General features: G+C 41.7%; 1 protein-coding gene across 1 annotated transcript in view; it reads left to right on the forward strand.

Annotated features, from left to right (window-relative positions):
* The window catches only part of ZWILCH (zwilch kinetochore protein), a 1,326,642-nt gene that overhangs the window by 381,538 nt on the left and 924,410 nt on the right, over positions 1-20,694 (forward strand). The window contains exon 5 of the mRNA XM_044077868.1: positions 8,500-8,702. Within this exon, the coding sequence (XP_043933803.1) occupies positions 8,500-8,702 (203 nt within the window). The remainder of the gene's footprint in view (positions 1-8,499; positions 8,703-20,694) is intronic.

The raw sequence follows: 20,694 nt of genomic DNA on the forward strand, positions 1-20,694 counted from the left end.
AAATATATTTAGACTATTTAAATCATTTTTCATTAAAATGTGTTATAGTAAAGATGTTATTGAAGTTAAGAAATATTGTATATAATCAGGATATGAGACATGAGTTTAGAAGTAATAATTTACAAAAGCATATTCTGTTTTCAAGTTTTAGTAGTTAGTATGAAGATTCATTTAATTATTTAAATGGTTTTGAGAAAACAAATATAGCATTTTCTAGAAGAAAATTAATTGTTATTAGATTAATTTCAAAGGAAGATGAGTTTAAAATGTTTTAAAATTTTTATAGGTAGTAATCGGGAAGTGCATAGTACGTTGTTTGTGATTTTGTTCCTTTAAAAGGGTTTACCCTTTGTAACACGTCATGCACAGCCTGTATATTTAATTGGCGTTTTTTTTAAAAATGTTGTTTGTTCTGCTGAAGAAGCTGTGGTAATACCACGGCGAAAACGCTCTTCTTTTATTGAGTTAATAAAAGCGTTATTTTTACCTCGCTTGAACGTTATTTGGAATTGTAACAACTTGCAAGACCTGTATTTAGCCTAGCTGTCCTGGGATAGGAGTTGGCGTCTTTTTGTCTTTAACAGTTGGTCTTTTGTTTTTATTTATATTTAATGCTAACAAAGGGTTGTGGCACTTTGCTCAATTCTTTCTGTGGTTAGCTTAAATGTGGAACTGCACTTGAAAGAGTTGACCTGGAAGTGAGTGAGATTCCACTTACAGATTGCTATAGGTTAGAAATTTTTTGTCCGGTATCTTACTAGTGCACGTTGTTTAGAATGTGGGCGATTTACGCTGGATTATGACTGTAATACTGTTATACTCCAAGAGTTGCTTACAAGATGGAATGTATAGTTTAACAGAGCTGTGTATAGTGTATGGATGACTCTGTGTTCGGAATTTACAAGATTGCATTGACATATTTTTACAAGTGGTATTCTAAACAGAACAGCTTGCTCTACATTTCATGATATGTGCGTATCTATTCTAGTTGTGTTAACGCGTATTTGTTGGTGTTTCGTTATAGTGGAGTTCGTTGTTTTGGGCTTTCGTGCTTGTGAACGTTCATTATTTCCGTCAAGGTGTTTTCATTTTCGGTTATGTGGTCTTTCAGTCTACTAAAGTAGACCCATATATATATATATATATATATATATATATATATATATATGTGTGTGTGTATATGTATAAATATATATATATATATATATATATATATATATATATATATATATATATATATATGTATGTAGGTTTACCATCAGAATCTTGAACTAGATGGGATCATCGACCGACTTCCGCATAACCGACAATGTCTTATTCCGACATTGTCGACTCGACATAAACCTCGGAACAGGCTTTAACGTTGGTTGAGATGGCGAGATTCGTATTTTGACAATGTTGGGGTTGACATTATCACCATTCAGACTCCGGACTTTGAAGTGGGTTTGACTAAACCCACTTCGAGCTTCTAATATTAAATATGTTTGTGTGTATGTGTATATATATATATATATATATATATATATATATATATATATATATATATATATATATATATATATATGTAGAGAGAGAGAGAGATAATATGCAATCTATGTGCATGTGTGTATATTAAAATAAGAGAATGCTGCTACAAAAATGTCCAAAACTTTTTATTTTAAAGCATGAAGTTCCTTCATTCTCCAAATTAACAGCACTTCTTCAGAGTTAAAAAAAATTATATCCGTTCCTGCTGTTTAAATGCAAATATTCGTGCCAAAAACAGAAAGCAAATTTAAAGAGAAATGTGCCATTTAAGAACTACCTACTTCAGTAATTTAATATTACCTGTAATAAAACCAGTTAACAACATTGTTAGTAAAGCTTTCCTTAAAGAAAAAGATTTCTTTTTCTAAACACATCCTTTAGAAATAACACTATTAATACCTGGGGTATTTCCAGCTTTAGAAATAATGTTATATTTTTTTTCCTTCAGGGAGAGCCCCCATTCAGATCAGACTCCCACTCCCACCATTAGGTGGGGAAACCTTCTGCAGTACAAAGTCAATACAGACCATAGGATGTTTTTGTAGTGAATTTCTGTTGTCTTTTTCATATGGATGGCATAAATGTGCTTGTAAATACTTTTTTCTGTGTGGCCTGTCCATCTTAACGTATGTGAAATGTGGGACAGATGTCTCAATGGGCTAAATACACTACCCTGTTGTTAGTCATTCCTACAAAATAGCCAAACTATGGAATATTCTCCCCTCTACCATTACCCGACTAGACTCTGTAAAGCTTTTTAAAGCTGCACTAAAAGTCTACTTCTTACAAAATCCAAGCTGCATTTAATATACATTGTAAGCCCCCCTAATTATATAACCTATTAAACAAAAATCCTCTATTCCATACCTGTGATTTCAATCTATTTCAAGTAACTGGAAGACCTTATTAATTTCTCATCAGAATGTACCAAATCTTTGTGATATAGTTACCTTTTAGTTTGATGCTTGTATATTATTCTGAATAACATCTGTTGGTAATTATGTAATTTCTGTGATGCTTGTTTGTGTTGTATTTTAAACTGTTGAGCCTTTCTCCCCAGATATGTAACTATACTGAAAATGTTTTTTGCTTTATTGTTAACTTTGGAGCTTTTCTCCCTGGGCCTCCACTGAAAATGAATCTTTGCCTAGTGGACTTTCCTGGTCAACTAATGCCAATTAAAAATACATAAGTAATGTCACACATTTAAGTGATATCCCTCTTGAAAAGCCAGCTACCAAAAAATGGGCATCTTGTAATATAAATCCTGCAGTGCTAACATGCCACACAGTGCCTCATACCCAATTTCTTTGTAGATTTCACACCCCTGCTATGATTTATTTCAAGTATGGTCTGCAAGTTAAAACTGCTTTTATAAAACAAACCTAAGGTTCAGCCCCAGTTTGGTCATAAGGTCAAATGCAACAAAAATGGGGCCTTGTCATTTGGCCTCACCAGAGCGTCGCCAGGTGTTCAAATGAATGTCAGTCGTCTCAGGTCATCTCAGTCTGCAGGGGTTTTGCATTCCCTTATGAAGGCAACTGGCTTCTCATTGCTCTTACGAGCTCTGTTCTATTCTGGAACAGAAAGTATATGTTCCAAGTTTGTGCCTTCTTGGGCGTTGCGATAAATCCCCAAAATCTAAGTTCACACCAGATCAAGTGTTGTAGTTAACATTAGCTCACCTGGACACAACAGTACAGATATCAAGGATGATGCAGAGCACTGTCCACCTTGACAAATCAAGCCTTACAGCTTCTTTTACACCAGACATCACTTGCCAGGTTAGTCTTACAACCTCTGGGTTTAATAGCAATTTCCATTAATTTGGTTCTCTTGGGAAGAAATTATATGATTGCTGCAGTGGATCATGGCAGTTCTGTGGACTTTCAGACATCAGCTCATGTTCTTTCCAATTTGTATTGCAAAAATTTGTAGTGAGCACATAGAGTGGTAGGTTCATTCTCAGGCAGTAGCTCAAGGAAATTCCTTTGTTTCTTCCCCGCCCAAGGCACTTCCTGCCTGAAGTGGGGGGTGGGGGGGTGGGGACATTACATAGGGAAGGTGGTCCAAGGTACTTGGTCCCTGCCAGATGCCAGACTACACATCAACATCTTAGAGATGAACGTAGTTGTCCTTGTGTTGCAAGCCTTTAAGAATGTCACCCCCTCTAGGTGTATTTTTTATCAGGATAGACAAATGATAGGTCTGGAACATCAACAAGCCAGAGTGAACCTGTCCTTGCCCACTGTGCTGAGAAGCAGTGAGAGTTTGGCAAAGAGTGATGTCTTCCAATAGCAATGCACATACTGGAAAATTCTGATATTTTAGCAGACAGATTAAACAGAATTCTGCCACAGTGACATCACAGATCTTTCGCAAGTGGGGCCAACTTTACTGTGATCTTTTCACTTTTCCTATCAACTCAAATTGCAACAGGCTTTCTGTCTTAATTTCCCCATGGGGAAGTCACTTATGGATGCTTTAATTCACAATTAGTCCTCTAGTGTGCTGTATGCGTACTCACCAACTGCTTTAATTCTCAAATTCCTACAGGAAGTATCTTGGAGGAAGACCAGTCATTCTCATTGCCCTTTTTCTGGACTTGATACGTGTGGTCACCTTTCTTTGGCCTCGCGTGGTTTACATCCCCATGGGTGCTGGACCCTAATCCATAGCTTCTGTCTCACTTATCCAGGTTGCCTCATCCAGACATTTAGGCCCTGCAACTAACTGCATGGTTTTCTCACTTCAGTCCAGGCTTTTCTTCCAAGTAGTTCACATTCTTACTGTATCTCCAAAACCTTCCACTAGGAAAATATACAAGAGTAAATGGAAAAGGTTGTCTATTTGGACATTTGAGCGAAAACTGGATCTTTTTTTGGCACCTATTCCTGCAGTAATGTAATTTCTCCTTCTGTTTTCCAAAACAGGGCCAGTTGTTCAACCATTAAAATTCAGAAAGCAGCCATTTCTAATTTTCATTTGTTTGAACATCGTGACTCTGTTTTTTCTCAATTGTGCAAAGCCTTCCTGAAGAGTACCTTCCTCTTTAAGCCTCATATTAAGGGTCCTACTCTTGCTTCGGACCTTACTGTTTTGCTGCAGGTTTTAGCACAACCCCTTTTCGATCCTGCAGCCAAAGTTGATTTAAAATTTTGTCATGGAAATCTGTTTTCTTGCTAGCCATTACTTCTGCTAGATGAGCATCCAAAATTCAAGCTTTGTTTTGCCAGCGACAATGTCATTTTTCACAAAAGTATTTTCTTTGTCAACCAACTTTTATTTTATTTTACCTGAAAGTAGCTTATGAAACTTCCTTCAGTCAAAGCGTGATCTACCAGCATTCGTCCCGTATTTTGTCTAATAAAGATAAATATGTTACACTTGCTAGATGTACTAAGGCAACTACATTTGTATCTTCATTGAACCAAACCCTTTAGAAATACGGGTGAACTGTTTGTATCCTTTTCAAAAGCTAAAAATGGAACAAGGCATTTCTAATGTCACCGTAGCCATATGGTTAATCACCTGCATTTCTCAAGTTTACCAAAATGTAGGTCTGACTCAAGACCATGAAGAGCACATTCACCACAAGGTCAGTCTCTGCTTCTTTGACTTTGTTTCTAGGGCCGCAGTTGATGAGATTTGAGCTGCTGCTTGGTTTAAGATTCATAATTTTGTTTCTCACTACAAATTGAATCTGATCTCCAGAGATAGAGCTGCCTTCAGTTCTGCTGTGCTCTGGTACATACTCGCATGACACCACTCGGGTAACATGATAGATGATGACTCTGTCCGATTCCTTGAGAAATGGATGGAAAAGACATCAGATATGAATGTCATGTAATCACCATAACAATAGATCTGTGGTGTATTTTTCTGTCCTTGCATAACTCCCTTCCCTCCACCCCGTTCCATTTTACAGAAGTTTTTTTTTTTATTATTAACCATATTTTGGATTTCTGGTATGACTCTATAACCTGCGTTTTAGGCAGGATTTCCTGCTGTAACAGCTCCACAGCAGAATTTCTTTATGCATTAATTGCTCTTTCTTTACTTCAGTGGTATTGATATACATGTATTATATTTTTGCATTCAGGGAACTGTAGGCAAACTCCATCTGAGGTAATGTTGGGGAATGGAGGAGATTGAGCTACAGTTCCTAAAGTCTGGTAAAGTGGCCAAAGTCAGAGCTGAGTTTGGATCTGAAGCCTACTCATTGAGAGTGGACAGAAACCGGCAACACAGGTCTATTGTTATGGTGAGTACACAACTTTCTTTTTCTAGACAACAAACCAGTTAAGTGTTTTTAAGACTAGCCAGTGTTGTACCCAGTTAGTTACTCTGCCACCATAAGAGCGTGGGTGTAGGGTAGGGATACATTTGTGGTTTCCAATCAGTTTGTATTCATTAAATTTGAATATAATGAGAGATTTACTTTCTTTGCACAAAATGGAAGTGTGTTACAGAAGTGGATGGTTCTTTTGGGAACATATCTGTCATTCTTACAACTCCTGTTTATATTGCACTATATGTTTAGGCTCCTTGGTCTTGTGTTTGTGTTACTACCAATGATGCAGATATGTAATAGATTGAGTAGAATTGAGTTATTTTAAGCTTTGTAGACCAGCCATAGTTTACCACGTAGGAGCCTTTAGGAGACTGAGAAGAGAGATGGGGCTTTAAGATGCTCTGGATAATGCAGAGAGTTCAGATACGCGAGTTCTTTTGGTGAGGAAACCCTGGGGATTTTCAAGGTAGGATAGGTGGAGGGACAAGTATATTAACAAGCGGTATATTGTATTCTAGTATGGGCCTGATGAGGGACAAGTAGAGGGGAATGCCAACCTCTTTTGACAGAGAAGAAATGTCCTTAACTATTTTGGTGAGATAGAAGGCTTTCCTAATGATAATGAATATGTTGTGGACAGAGGGTAGGTTTGTCTGTGAAAGTGTCTAGTTCTCTAATGACAACATGTATTTTAAGGAGGAGGATGTTTATATGATAGGTATGCAATAATTCCTATTTAAGAAGCTGTGCAATGCCACATTTTTTAGTGGTCTGCCTTAGACCTTTAACTAACAGAACTAGTTTTCCAAATCTATGCCTTCTAGGGGGGAAGAGTGTTTTCATTAGAGCTGTTGATGGCTCATAAGCTTGCAGTTGCCAGTGAACTTGGTCAGCTGGAGGCCTTGAGGGTTAGATTTGACATAAGAAAGAAGACTCCAAATAGAAATGGTGTCAAAACAGAGCCCTGGGATATACCACTGTTGACAAGTGTTTTGGGGGATGGTGTGTCATCAACTAATGAGTCAGTTGGCAAACCAGTGATTTCACAGGGATTTAACTATAGTTTATCAATGATGCCAGGGAGTTGTCAGAAGCCTTATCTAGATCAAAGTAAGATCTTTGCACAGACATCGAGTAGGTTTAATAAGCATGGTCATTGATTTACAAAACCAAATTGGTTAGTGTCTAAGGATTGTAGTTTTGCTGTGTTCTTTTCATGAGATCCATGAACTTGCTAATGATGCTGTTGAGACTAATGGGTCTAGTTTCCAGGGTCTATGATAGGGGCCTCCCTTGTGTTGGGAGGAACTACTAAAACTGCTCTTCAGGTTTCTGCTATGCGTCTATTGAAGGAGCTGTGGTTGAATCATTTAAGAAGGAGGTCTGATAGAGGTTATTTCTTTGCTGACAAGGAGACCGTGTTATCTGGACCCATAAAGCTTGTGCTTCTTGCCCTGGAGAGCACTTTCATTATCTGTTTAGAGCTAATTTTTGGTGGTAGGATAGGGGGTTATGACTTGAATACCTTGCATTGGCAGGTTTAGAGGCAAGAGAGTTAAGTTTGGAGTTGAATGTATGTGCAAGGATGAATAGCTTTATCCTAAACATTTTAGTAGATATGTTTAGGTTATAAGCTTTGTGCAATTGCATAATAGTATAATTAAATGTCTGTTTATCCTTTACCGACAGTGATTTTTAGTTTGTAATTTGCCCTTTAGGATTTGGTCTAGCTACAGAATTTTGTTGACTCTTTTGAGATTGATTACATGTTGCGTTTTTGTTCTTTTCTTTAGGGCTATGAGCTTTTTCCTTTTATTATGGAGTTTTTCTAGTAGATTTGCATCACAGGAGTTTGCATCTAAACTTGGCATTGTATTTGTGCTGAATAGGAATGTGAGCCTCTACGCAAGAGTTGAGCTGGGAGTTGAGCATTGGTTATCTGTAGCTGTGTTATTTATATAGTTTTCAAGGATTGGGTGAACAATCCTCAGGTCATCGTTAAACACAACAGAGTTGGCTTTGGAGAAATGTCTAAATATCGTTGGGTTAGTCATTGACTTGTACTGAGATTATGATGAATAAAGTGGTGCGGTCACTGGGTGTGCAGTAATATTTGTACAGTGGCACATTTGAGTGCCCTTACTGCACTTATAAAATCAGGCATCTGTGTTTTTAATATGCATTAAAGTAACTATTTTAATTAATATAGAGGCTTTTTTATTGTTTGCCGTAATACATTCCGTCTACAAAGGGTTACATGTCGTTTTGTTTCACATGGCTCAAATTGTTAGTCTGTTGCAACTTTTCTTTGACTTGTATGTTCATATTATTTTTGTTTATTGAAAATGTTTGATAATTTGTTATAAACAGCTTGTAGTTGATTAGATCTTCAGATTCCATGAAAAGATGAAGCAAATGAGACATTATTTGTGAATTTAAATGTTTATTTTGTAAAGAAGTGACTACTAATCTGTTATAGTGGTGCCATATAATGAAGCTTCTTCTTTATCTTGTGCATGTTCCATAGGCGTGAAAGTTATGGTAAGGTTTTTATTGCAATGACTAAATTAAGACTACTGCTTTTATTTATTCATTGTTTAATGACAGTGGCCTTAATGCGTTTGTCAGATTGTGTACTAAGCAGTGGTTGTTGATTGTATCAAATGATTCTGTTTCAGGCAGTTACTTTCCTATTATTCCCTGGCGCACAATCCATATATGTGTCAAGTACGGAATGACAGTAAAACAGCAGCTATACTACCACCATTGTGGGTAAGATGTGATGGTTCTGATCCAGAAGGAACTTGCTGGCTGGGGGCAGTACCTATTGTAGCAGGTGATGGGATCACAGGAATCAGCTTCCAGTCTGTAACTTGTAAAGGTAAATTTTGCACTGTGAAATCATTTAAGAGATTAACTGTGTGTGTATTTGTATGTCAAAACATGTACATTTGTTTATTTTATTTATTTTTTATTTTACATTTGTTGACTGGGCTAGTCTAACTGGATACATGTCCATTTTCAGTAGAGGCCCGGGGAGATAAGCTCCAAGGTAGGACAATGAAATTAACTCAATAACAACTAGTAAACATGAGACAAATAAATCATATTAACAGTACCTATCACAGGTTATCACAGTAAAATTTACAGTGCAGAATACAGGCATATCATAGGATGCTAATACAGTCAAGGTATTCTAGAGATAGATAGTATAATAGATTAAATAGGAAGGAGTTGCTGTTGAGTAGATGTGGTAGGAAGAGCAAAGTATTTAGAGACACATAGACTAGTCAGGTTTTGAACAGGGGCATAACCAGTGAGTTTTGAGGAACACTTTCAATTTGTTTTTGAAACAGGAAAGTGAGGGAAGTGTGAAGAGTTCATTTGGGAGGAGATTCCAGGCTTTTCCAACAATATTAGAAAAAAAGGGAGTCACCAGCCTTGTTGTTTGGTTTAATGGTATGTACTAGAAGTTTCTGGGAAGGCCTTAAGGATTCCAGGTTTTTATAGGGAGTGATTAGTGTGGAAAGAATAGGAGTTTTGGAAGGTTTATAAAGAGTGTTGTGGGCTATAGTTAGTTGATGGAATTTAATCAGATTTTGTAGTTAAAGCTATCACAGCTGGTTTAAATTAATGCAGTGATTGGGTTCTGAATGGGTTGCCTGTTGCAAATCTGGCAATGCTATTGTAAGACATTTCCAATTTGCTAAGATTATTTTTAGATAGGTTAGTAAAAATAGGTGAGGCATAAAGAAGAGAAGAGATTAGATGAGTGTGTGCTATTGTGGTTCTAGCTGAAGGCAGGAGGAAGGATTTTATCCTATAGAGAGAGCCTAGCTTTTTGTTGACAGTTTTTATAGTATCGTTAATATGGGTATCGAAGTTCAGATTATTGTCAATGGTGACACCTAATAGTTTGGTGGTTGGTTCAGGGGATATAATAGTTTAGAGTGAGCCCAGAGGGCGAATGGAGCAGGTAAAAACAGATGCTGGAGCAGTTAATGAGAAACAATCAGCTAGGCTTAGTCTATTGGTAGAATGACTTAAACCTCGACACGGTTATTAATAGGACGTGCTGGAGGGATAGATTCATCACCCAAAGACTCCCTATGCTGTGGAACAAAATCCCGGTTTATGTGAGGTAGAGCACCTCGCTGGCCTTGTTCAAGAGGAATCTTGACCAATGGATGGGAGATCGCAGATACACCCCAGGGGTTACCTCAGTGTCACTGCTCGACAGAGGCACAGCTAAATAATGGGCATAGTTTCTCCAAACTAAGGGGTGGCGTAAGCCACAAAACTATGGGCTAGGCTTATAAATGCCCTCGGGCAGATAGCCTAGTATGAACCTATGAACCTGTGAACCTATGAATAGGGGCTAGAAGGTGTCTGTAGATATGAAGGGGAAAAGAAAAAAGAGAGAGAGGACTAGAGAGGTGTCTGTGGACAGTAGAAATGAAGGAAAAAACAAAAGAGATTGCTAAATAGCACTTCTGGGACTACTGAAGTTAAGAACTGAGGTAAGGAGTTGATTATGAGAAAAAAGGGTAAGAGTAGAAAATGTCTGGAATTAGGGTGCCATCTAGTGGGCAATTCAAGTATTGCAGGCTTGATTGAGGGAGTAAAAATGGTAGACTACAGTTGTAAAGTGAGAAAAAGAAAAACAAGGGGGGTATCTATACAGGTAGTAACTATACAGTTGTAAAGTGAGAAAAACAAGGGGGGTATCTATACAGGTAGGAGGAGTGAGATAGTGAAGGTAATGTAGAAGGGGAAGCAAAGGCTGCTGGCTGTCCTAGCTCAGGCCTGGGTATAACATTTATATTTTTGGTGCAGTCAATAGGAAGTCTTTCTTGTTGGAATTATTCCGCAGACATACTTTACTGTTTTCCTTGAAAGGGGATTGTAGGATTGTTTTGCAATGAGGTGACCCGCCGATATTTGGAGAGGGTTCTTAGCTTCCTGCTGATTAGCACTAGAAGCCCAGGATGAGTATAGTAACTTTAGGAGGCAAGAGAGACAAGATAGGGGATAAGAGACATAGATAAAGCAAGGTAGAACTTCCCAAATAACAGTAATCAAACCCTGACTCAATTATTGCAGTATCCAATGTACATTTCAAAAACCATATGCATAATGAAATTAACAGTCATTCACAGGGGCATAAGAGCTGGTTAGCAGTAATACATATTAATTCTTTGGTAGCAGCAATGCAAGGTTATATGATGCAGCACTTGTGTACCCCTTTTGTATAACAATATAAATATAGACAGCAGTTAAAAAAAATATTTTCTGCTTGGCAGCAGTAGATAAACGAATTAAATCAGAGTTTATAAATACAAGTAAGGACTTTGCCAGCAACAATATAGGACATTATAAAACAGTAGTTATCAACCACTAAATATAGAAAGCAGTTAACAAGCAATTCTGCTCTATTCAACAACAGCAGTAAAGCTAATTACATCAGAGTTTGTAAATACTTATAAAGACTTGCCAGCAGCAATATAAGACAACTTTAAAACAATAATCAGCCCCTTTTGTTAGCACTGTTGGAGGGGGGTACATTTAACCCTAGCCCATTATTGTTCTCTATGTGGATGTTGTGTCTTTAAGAGCCATTTGCTGGCTTTTAAGGGAGGGTGAGAATGAGAAATATTCTCCTGGTAAGGGTAAGCATTCAGGTGGCATTGCGGTAGCCTTATTTTGTATGATAATGAATTATCGTGCTAAGAAATGGAGTACAAAGTAAATCCGATTTCTGGCTTTTAACTGAGGACTTAGATATGTCTAAAAGATCCTCAGGTAAGGAAAAGTGGTTGGGTGGCGCTATAATAAACCTTTAAGCACTTATTAATGTTCTATAAAGAACCTTTTAGCACTTAACGGTCTATAAAGAACCGGCACTCACAGGGCGGTATATTTTATAAAGCCATTTCCTACTTTCCATAGTGGAGTTAAACTTGTTACTGTATCCACTGGTAAGGGCGGGCGCTTAGGTGGCGCTGTATCAAATTTTATTGCATATTGGGTGCCCAATAAAGAATGGGCACGCTAAATAGCTACTGTAATTCTGCAGCCGTTTAGTATCTTTTAATGGTAGTGTTTTAAAGTTTTAAAATATATTAAAGGAGGGGTTAAGCTCTTTGGAGAGGTTGCATAAATCTCTTATATCTATAAGTATTTTGAAATAAAAAAAGCAGTCAAAAACAAAACAGTCACCACCGAGAAATCTCTGAGAATTGGGTTTATTGAGGATATCGCAGATTACGGCTTGCTCTTCTTCCGGCGGCAAAAACTCAAGATCTACACAAGATTCAGTCAGTGCAAAAACGCTGCTTGGAGCTCATTTAGCATACCTAATCTAATAGAACCCCTGAGAGATTTGTGGTGGAGTTGGCCCTGTTCAGATAAGGATCAATTGGCTTAATTAGAAGCTCGGTTAATAGGTGTGTGGCCAACTATGTGTCTGATACTCTGCCGCAAGTATTCACTATGGGCTAGAAAAGGCATGAAATTAGATGCCTTAGCTTATTGTACCTTAACCATTATACACACAGCCTTTAATCCAAAACAGTAAGCATGATTCACTTACAATATTCCCTAAGGGCATAAGCATAGATTCTGCGCTTATTAACTGGCGCGTGTATAACGCCTTGTAAATTTTACTTCAAGGAAAGATTACTGTTGCAGTGTACCCTTAGAACATAGGCATAAGTTTTGGGCGTCTTTGAATGGCGCGAACTAGTCACATCAATTTTAAACTACCTGTATTCTAGTAATTTCTAGGAGCACATTGTGAGCTGTTTTGCGGCTTAATTAAAGGTACGCCAAAGCAATATTCATCCACAGTCAGACCACCAAAATAAAACCGCTAAGAAGGTACACTATGTGACAAAAACAGGCCTAGAAAGCGATCATAGCAGCTACATGTTAACATGTAGAGCAAAATTGCAGCAAAACTAATGTAACACTAATAAAAATGTATTGGGTTTGTCACTCCTCTAGAAACAGCATATACCAGTATTGATAAGCTTAACTGCATTTCTACTTATTTTAATAAACACGTATTATTATAGCTTCAATGAAATACTTATTAAGACTACCTTTTAGAAACAGTGTACCATAGAATGTGCAATACCTTTCAGATAGTGGCATGTTTAAAGTTGTATATCTGACATACTGCAGCAAATATAGTTCATTAAATACTTTATCCAGCCAAGTGGACCCTCTGGTACCTTGGCCCAAGAGGGCAGCTGTGGGATCATTGCAAGTACAATAACTATATAGTGAAGTATAACATTCTAAGAGGGTCGTGCAGGCAAGCAGTTCTTTTGGTGTTGAGATGTTGGCTAGCTGTTAAGAATTGTCAGAAATAGCAGATCTGATGTCTTTTCTGTCTGCCTCAGCCTGTGGGGTTTCAAGTCTGAGGCTGGCACTTCAAAATCTCTGCTCTGAAGTTCTGACTGACCTCCTATAATGCTGTTCATTGCTAAATCATCTTGGATCTCATTTGACACTCTTCAGTGACCGGTTCTACTGAGGCTGTAGGATATGAGTGTTTTGGGTGGTTTTTAAATTGTATTCTACTTGTTTTCTTAATAGTTAGTTAACATTATGGGTCTTTCCTCCTCTCCCATAAAAAATAAAAATAACGTATAGCCCTAGGTGTTTAGGTTAGATGTCTTCTGGATGCCCTGCTGTAGTTCACCTTTTTCTGTTTTCCTGACTGGAATTTCTACTTGGTGGTTATTCTAGTGCTAGTTCTTTTAATGTGGCAGACAAGATTTTGGGCTTTCAAAAGTGCCTTGAGTGAGGTCATAAACTGCCTCCTCAGGACTCCCATAATCACTGTGTCTGCTTGTTAGGAGCTACTCATTTGGATACAGACTGCCAGGCCTGTGCCTGTTTTGGGACCAGGACACTGGCCAGTCAATGGGCCAAGTTAAAGTTGAAGGGGCTTATTCACGACTCTTCCTTGGCTGGTTCCTACTCAGGTTAACCCTCTTCCTTTCAAGGAACCTGTAGGAAAAGGGAAGTGAGATAGACACAGGAAAGCGAAAGAGTGAGAGAAAAAAAAGGAAAGAGGAAAAGAAAAGAGTAAATAGGTCAGAAAATGTTGAGCTTTCTGTCATAGGTGACCCACTGTATACTGTCCCAAGGCCCATTGTCTCCTCTGCTTCCACTATGGATCTGATATAAGCACCTCCTTGGGTACTGATCCCCAATCCAGTTGGTTCTAGTGCTGGAGCCGTTTCAGTCCCCCACTGCAGATTCAGAGCCCTTTTTTGACTTGGCTCCACTCTCTCTTATTGGCCATTATTCTGGATCCTGAGTTTTTGCCAGTGCCTTCTCCCTTGAGTGTATAGTCTTCCCCATTCAGGATCCAAGATTTAGATATGCACCTACATTGGTCTGTAAAACCATCCTCTATGGCTTCCTCTAGATCTGTAAGGTCCACTCTGAGTTTGACAATCCAGCTTGGACAAGATGTGGATCTTCTTGAAGTCCCAGATTAACCTGGGGATTTTTCCATCCCCTTTGGCTCCAAGAGTTGAGGGGGCTGGAACATCTGCACCATATCTAGTTGCTCCTCTTCGGTCCATTCTTCAGCACCAGTGATCCTGAATCTGATGCACCTCTGCATGGTTCTTCCTCACTGATGCTGAAAGCCTGACTGGCTACGGCAACAACAACTTCAATTTTGATGTGTTCAACTCTGGCTTCACTGGAGCCATCTGCATTCTGGAGCTGAGGGGTCTGGGCTGAGGTCCCAGGCATAGAGGATGAATCTTTGCTAGCATCAACTCCGAGCTCCAAACATCTCTCCTTACCCATAATACACCTCCACTGCCTTCCTTCCCCAGATCTTGTGTGCCACGATTTACTTCTGCGTCGTGTCTTCTGAGCTCCAATTAGCAGTGGGTTTATAACCTTTTTGTGAGTAGCTAAATTTCTAATTTTCTATCAGTTAGTGTAGGTTCCCCTTCTCCTCCCCATCGCTTTGGCGTCAAGTGTTAGTGTTTTTAGGTAGGTAGAGTAGTTTGTTCTGTGATGCACCTACCCCCTCAGTGTTTTCTATAGACTAGTGTGGTGTGTGTGTGTGTGTGTGTGTGTGTGTGTGTGTGTGTGTGTGTGTGTGTGTGTGTGTGTGTGTGTGTGTGTGTGTGTGTGTGTGTGTGATCTTTTAGAAAGAAGTTTCCTGTCTTTTTCAAGACTATCTTTCTAGCTTTAGTATGGCTAAAAAGCTTGTTTTCGATGCACAGAGTGTGGCCATAAGCTATCCCCAGCGAATGGCCACACTGTGATTTGTGCTTGGGTGTGGCCCACCTTAGTGTGGATTGTAGCATTTGTGCAGGCTTCAACCCCCTTGCCCTAAAGGATAGGAAGGCCAAGTTGGCCCTCAAAGGTCTTCTTCCAACTCTTTCCTCGTCTTCGGCTTCAGTCACAGCAGCTGCTATGGTGGCCTCTCCCTCCTCTCTTCCTCTGGCTTCTCCTCCCTTCTCTCTTCCTCTGGCTTCTCCTCCCTCCCAGGCTGGGACTCAACCTCCTGTACCAAAGTTTGTGGTAGCAGACCAGAAGAGAGGTAGAGAAAGGGAGAGAGCATCGAAGATGATGGAAAAGAGGAAGAGGTGCCCAGACCTCGCTTCTCCCAGCAAGTCAGCATGGATTCATGACTCCCCTCTGCTCCGATCTCAGAGGTTCTGCCTAGAGCTGTAGGAGACACGTCTAGCCTCTCTGGCCTTGGTCCCCCGACCCGCCAGTTTGGAGTCCGTGGCCTCGTCACGACCCACCCGCTTCTTATCTGATATGGATCTGGTTAAGATGAGGAGGTGCTTTATCCATACACAGATCCAGATGGGGGTCTTGCCAGCCCCCCCCTCCTGGAGGGGGGGAGCTCGCTTCCTTTCTTTCAACCCATTTCTCCTTCTCCGATCCGACCTTTGGGCTTGGAGTATTCAGATCCGAGGTTGGCTTTGGTCAGGGGTTTGGCGCTGATGGTACATGCTTCCTCGACACCTACAGCTGCATGAAGCATTTTGGATCTAACCAGCTTGGATCCAAGTCACTCTTGGAGCCGGAGCTTGGATGTCTGATGGGAGTGGAACCTTTTTCATTGGCTACGACTTTGTCGGGCCAGGTTCCCTCTCTTGGAGCTCTGTCCACCTCGGGCCAGTCTCAGATTCTCACGTCAGACCCGGGGAGACCAATCTCCTTATTGGTTTGTCAGGAGGTTCAGTCTCCTTCAGCGTTCGATGTAGAAAGGGTCTTCACCATTGGATCGAGACCCCTGTCCGCCCCTTCGAACTCCTCCCAGACCCCCTTAGCTCTGTCTGTGGTCTCCATCGTCTTACCAGAGGGACAGCCTGTGGTCGAAGAGCCCCAAATGGTTCCCCCCGAGGAACAAATGGCTTGTGAGTGCCCCCCCCCCCCGGAGATCCCCACCGGGGTTGTGCCTCACAAGCATACGTGTAAGAGGAGGCACTTCCTCCCCAGAATCTCTCACCAAGGACATGGACTTAGATGATGGAGAGGGTTCCCCAAGGTCACCTCCCGAGGATGTCTCCTTCAGAGACAGCATGGAGATCCTGCTCCAGCGAGGAGGTTGATCTTCCCCCCCAAACCCTCTTCTTATGAGTCTGTGTTCCTGGAGACTTTCGGCATGCGCCCATCTACTTCCTGGGTGTCCCCTCCCATGGATCCTTTGCTGGATTTGGTCATGTTGCAAGCATGGAAGGAACCAGACACCATGGAACCCATATCAAAGCAACCTGATAAGATCCTTAGCCCACCCCCCCCCCCTAGATAGGCCATCTTGGAATAAGGGCTCCCCCATGGAAGCCATGATGGTCCACCCTCCTGACTGAGAGTCACAGATGATGGACTGCCTAGGGAAAGCAAGTGTACGCTTCAGCTACCTTCTCGATTAGAGTGCTGAATTACCTGGCCCATGTCACTAGACGCCAACGCGACCTAGTCAAGGAGCTGGAGGAGTCTCCGCCAAGTCCATGTCACAGGAGGACAAGGCTTAGTTCTCCGTGAGGATGGCCACTCTAAAAGCAGTATCTAACATGTCCATGCGACTCCTCTCCCATGCAACGGAAGGAGCGGCTAGGGCGGCTGGGTCCGGCGTGTCCATAAGGTGTAGGTTATGTCAATTTTCTTAACCCTTCAAGGTGTCTTTTGCCAATGCCCCTTATGACGTCTCTACACTCTTCGGTAAGACAGTCAAGGAGACATTATTCCAGAGTGAGAAGGATGGGAAGACACTGTCTGCCTTCAGGATCTGCTTCTCTAACCCTTAAGGGTCCTTTTCCTGGTATCAGAGAAGGCAAAAGAAGATGTGGTTCTAGAAGTCACAGTATTCCTGGGACACTCTGGGCTCTTCTTCCCCAGAGGCAGAGGGGGACAGAATGGACGCTGGCCCAGAGACAGAGGGGGTCCACGGAACTTCGGGTCTCGAACCTTTCTCGGACACACCTGGGCAGAAACCCTGATGGGTTTGCCCAACTGCTGTACTTTGGAGGCAGTCAGGGGATGATTGTCCTTGCACCCAGTGGCATGGGAGTCCATAACAATGGACCGCTGGGTGCTTCAAATTATATCCAGAGGATACACTATCCCCTTCGTAGGTTCCCCCATACCTCCCAGATACCTCCTGAATGTACCACCCACGCAAAGGAAGGCAGCAACACAGGAAATTTCCAAGTTGCTAGGAAAATGAGCCATCAAAACCGTCCCCCCAGATCAGTCCGGATTGGGCTTCTACTCCAGGTTCTTTTTGGTGTCAAAGAAAATGGGGGACTTAAGGCCCATTCTGGACCTCTCTACCCTGAACCCGTCAGTTGCCAAAGAGAAGTTCTGGGTGGTCACATTACAGTCCATCTTGCAGTACCTGCAAGAGAACGACTGGATGTGCTCATTAGACCTCCAGGATGCTTACTATCACATAAAAATGCACAGAAGCTCTAGGAAGTTCCTCCGCTTCTGGCTAGGAGTCGATCATTACCGATTTCAAGCCCTACCCTTTGATCTCACCACAGCCCCCAGGGTGTTTACCAAAGTGATGGCGGTTGTAGCGGCTCACCTGAGACTTCAGGGGATTCGGGTCTATCCGTACCTGGACGATTGGCTCCTCACTGCTCCCACCGGGCATCTACTTTCCCAAACCAGGGATTATTTCCTGACACTTGCCCTGCGTTTGGGGGATCACAATCAACACATCCAAATTTCTCCTAGAGCCTGTACAGGTGATAGATTACATTGGTGCCAGGATAGATACTCTTCAGTGCAAAATATTCCTGACCTCGGAGAGAGTTCAAAACCTGAGAATGCATGTCTTCCTGATCTACCACTCTCGTCTTCCAGTGGTGGAATCAGTGTTGAGGGCTCTAGGCTCGATGGCGGCGACCATAACTCTTCTCCCATGTGCTCGGTTACACATGAGGATTTTACAGTGGATTCTAGCTGTACAATGGTCCCTGTTGGAACTGCTGTTAACATATCCAATTCAACTTAGTCGAGTCTGTCAGTCGTCCCTCATATGGTCGATGAGCTCTCTGGACATTTTGGAGGGGTGACCCTTTGTTCCAGCCCCAGCCCAAACCACAGTGACCACGGATGCCTCCCAAATCGGGTGGGGGGGGCATTGTTTGGGCAGGACAGTCAAGGCCTGTGGTCCCCCATAGAGACCAGCTTGCATATAAATGTCCTAAAGATGAGGGCGGTCCTTCTAGTGTTGCAGGCCCTTCATGCCTTTCTTCCTCCGGGCATGATTGCAGTTCAGTCAGACAACATGTCAGTGGTCTGGTATATCAGCAAACGGAGGGACCAGATCGTATCCCCCTTTGTCGCGAGGCCATGAGAGTGTGGGAATGGGCGATCTCCACTGGTTGCTTTCTCATCACAATGCACTTTCCAGGACAATCCAACATCCTAGCGGACAGGCTAAGTCAGACCAATCTGATGCCTTACGAGTGGTCTCTGAATCTGTCAGTAGCGGAATAGATCTTCAGCAAGTGGGGTCAATCTTGCTGCTATCTCTTCGTATCTCCTTCCAACGGGAAGTGCAGCAAGTTTTTTGCTCTGAACCCCCTGCCGGGGGAGTCCCCCAGAGACCCTCCTCTAGTTCATGTTTGGCCTCCCAGTCTTCTGTATGCTTACCCGCCAGTACCTTTCATTCTGAGATTTCTACAGAAAGCTCATCGACTGGGCAGCAAAGTGACCCTCATTGTCCTGTTCTGGCCTCGCCGAGTATGGTTCCCTTCCTTTAGTCTTACCTTCTGGCTCTGCATTGGATTCTAGATCCTATTCAGGATTTAATTTCACACCTTTCAGGGGTGCCTCATCCGAATCTGGACAGCCTGAAGCTCACAGCTTGGCTGCTCCAGTTCCCGCGATTGCTAGGACTCCTGCACTATCCTCCGTGGTTAGATCTATTTTGGTGGGTGCTCATAAGTCTTCGACCAGGAAGGTTTATCTCCGCAAGTGGAAATGGTTTTCCTTTTGAGCCACACTTTTGAGTTCACGGCTCCTATTTCTGCCATTCTTGATTTTCTAGCTGATATTTTTCAACACGGAGCTAGTGCTGCTACCATCAAAGTTCAGTTGGCTGCCATCTCTCGTTTTTATGTGGGCGAGAATTCTGCCTCTAGCCTTTTCCAGACTGTTTAAAGCCTTTATCAAAGGCAACTTTTTGTCCCCCCCCCACACCCCCCCCCCGGTCAAAGATCCTCTTCCTCCATTGGACCTTACTATGGTTCTTCAAGCTTTGGTCGCTCTGCTTTTTGAGCCTGCCGCAACTGCAGATCTAAAATTTTTATCTTGGGAAAACAGCTTTTCTGGTGGCTATTACCTCTGCAAGAAGGGTTTCAGAATTACAGGCCTTGTCCATCAAAATACCTTACATGATTTTTCACAAAGATAGTGTTTCCCTTCGAACCAATCCATCCTTTTTTACTAAGGTGGCATCACCAATCAATATCAGACTATCAATTTGCCTCTATTTGTTTCCTAATGTTATGAACAAGATGGGATACAAACTCCACATGTTGGATGTTCATAGACCGTTACGATTCTGTTTACACAGGACAAAAAATTTCCATAAATCTGATCAATTGTTTGTATCCTTCTATAAACCCTTTTTGGGGGAACCTATCTCCAAGCTCACTATAGCTAGATGGATTTCTTCATGCATCCTGCAGGTCTATAAGGACAGAGGCATGTCTCCTCCAGGTCAGGTGAAAGCTCATTCCACTAGGTCCATGGCTACATCTGTGGCCTTTTGGTCTAGAGTGTCTTTGGATGATATTTGTTCTGCAGCTACTTGGTCCTCATCTCATACGTTTATTTCTCATTACAAATTGGATTGGACTTCCAGAAGGAGAGCATCCTTTGGTTCTGCGGTGCTCTGGAATTTCTTTCCATGAGGGCCTCCCAGGAGTTTAGTCCCACAGGTTGAAGACTAAATTAAGTAAACCTCTTCAGATAAAGAAGTTATGTACTCACCATAACGTTCCATCTGAGTCGTTGTACTTCATTTGTCTTCAACCGTCCATCCCTCCTTCACCCGGACCTTGGCGCATGATCAGCCTACAGGCTGCAGTATAGGTCACGAGTATATTTTTCAGGTCGGGTTCTCCGTACAAGTTCAGCAAACTCGATCTGGGGAAGGAAGGCAGTGGAGGTGTATTATGGGTAAGGAGAGGAGTTTGGAGCTCTGAGCTGATGCTAACAAAGTTGCCGGCTCGGATCCGATACGAATCCATATTCCCACAGGTTGAAGACAAATGAAGTACAACTACTCAGATGGAGCATTATGGTGAGTACATAACTTTTTTTCTGAGATGGTGTGAGCCTCTCTTGCCCTTAGTGCT

This window comes from Protopterus annectens, chromosome 7.part0 (assembly GCF_019279795.1).
Source record: "Protopterus annectens isolate FY-2018-M chromosome 7.part0, PAN1.0, whole genome shotgun sequence".
NCBI classification, from domain to species: domain Eukaryota; kingdom Metazoa; phylum Chordata; order Ceratodontiformes; family Protopteridae; genus Protopterus; species Protopterus annectens.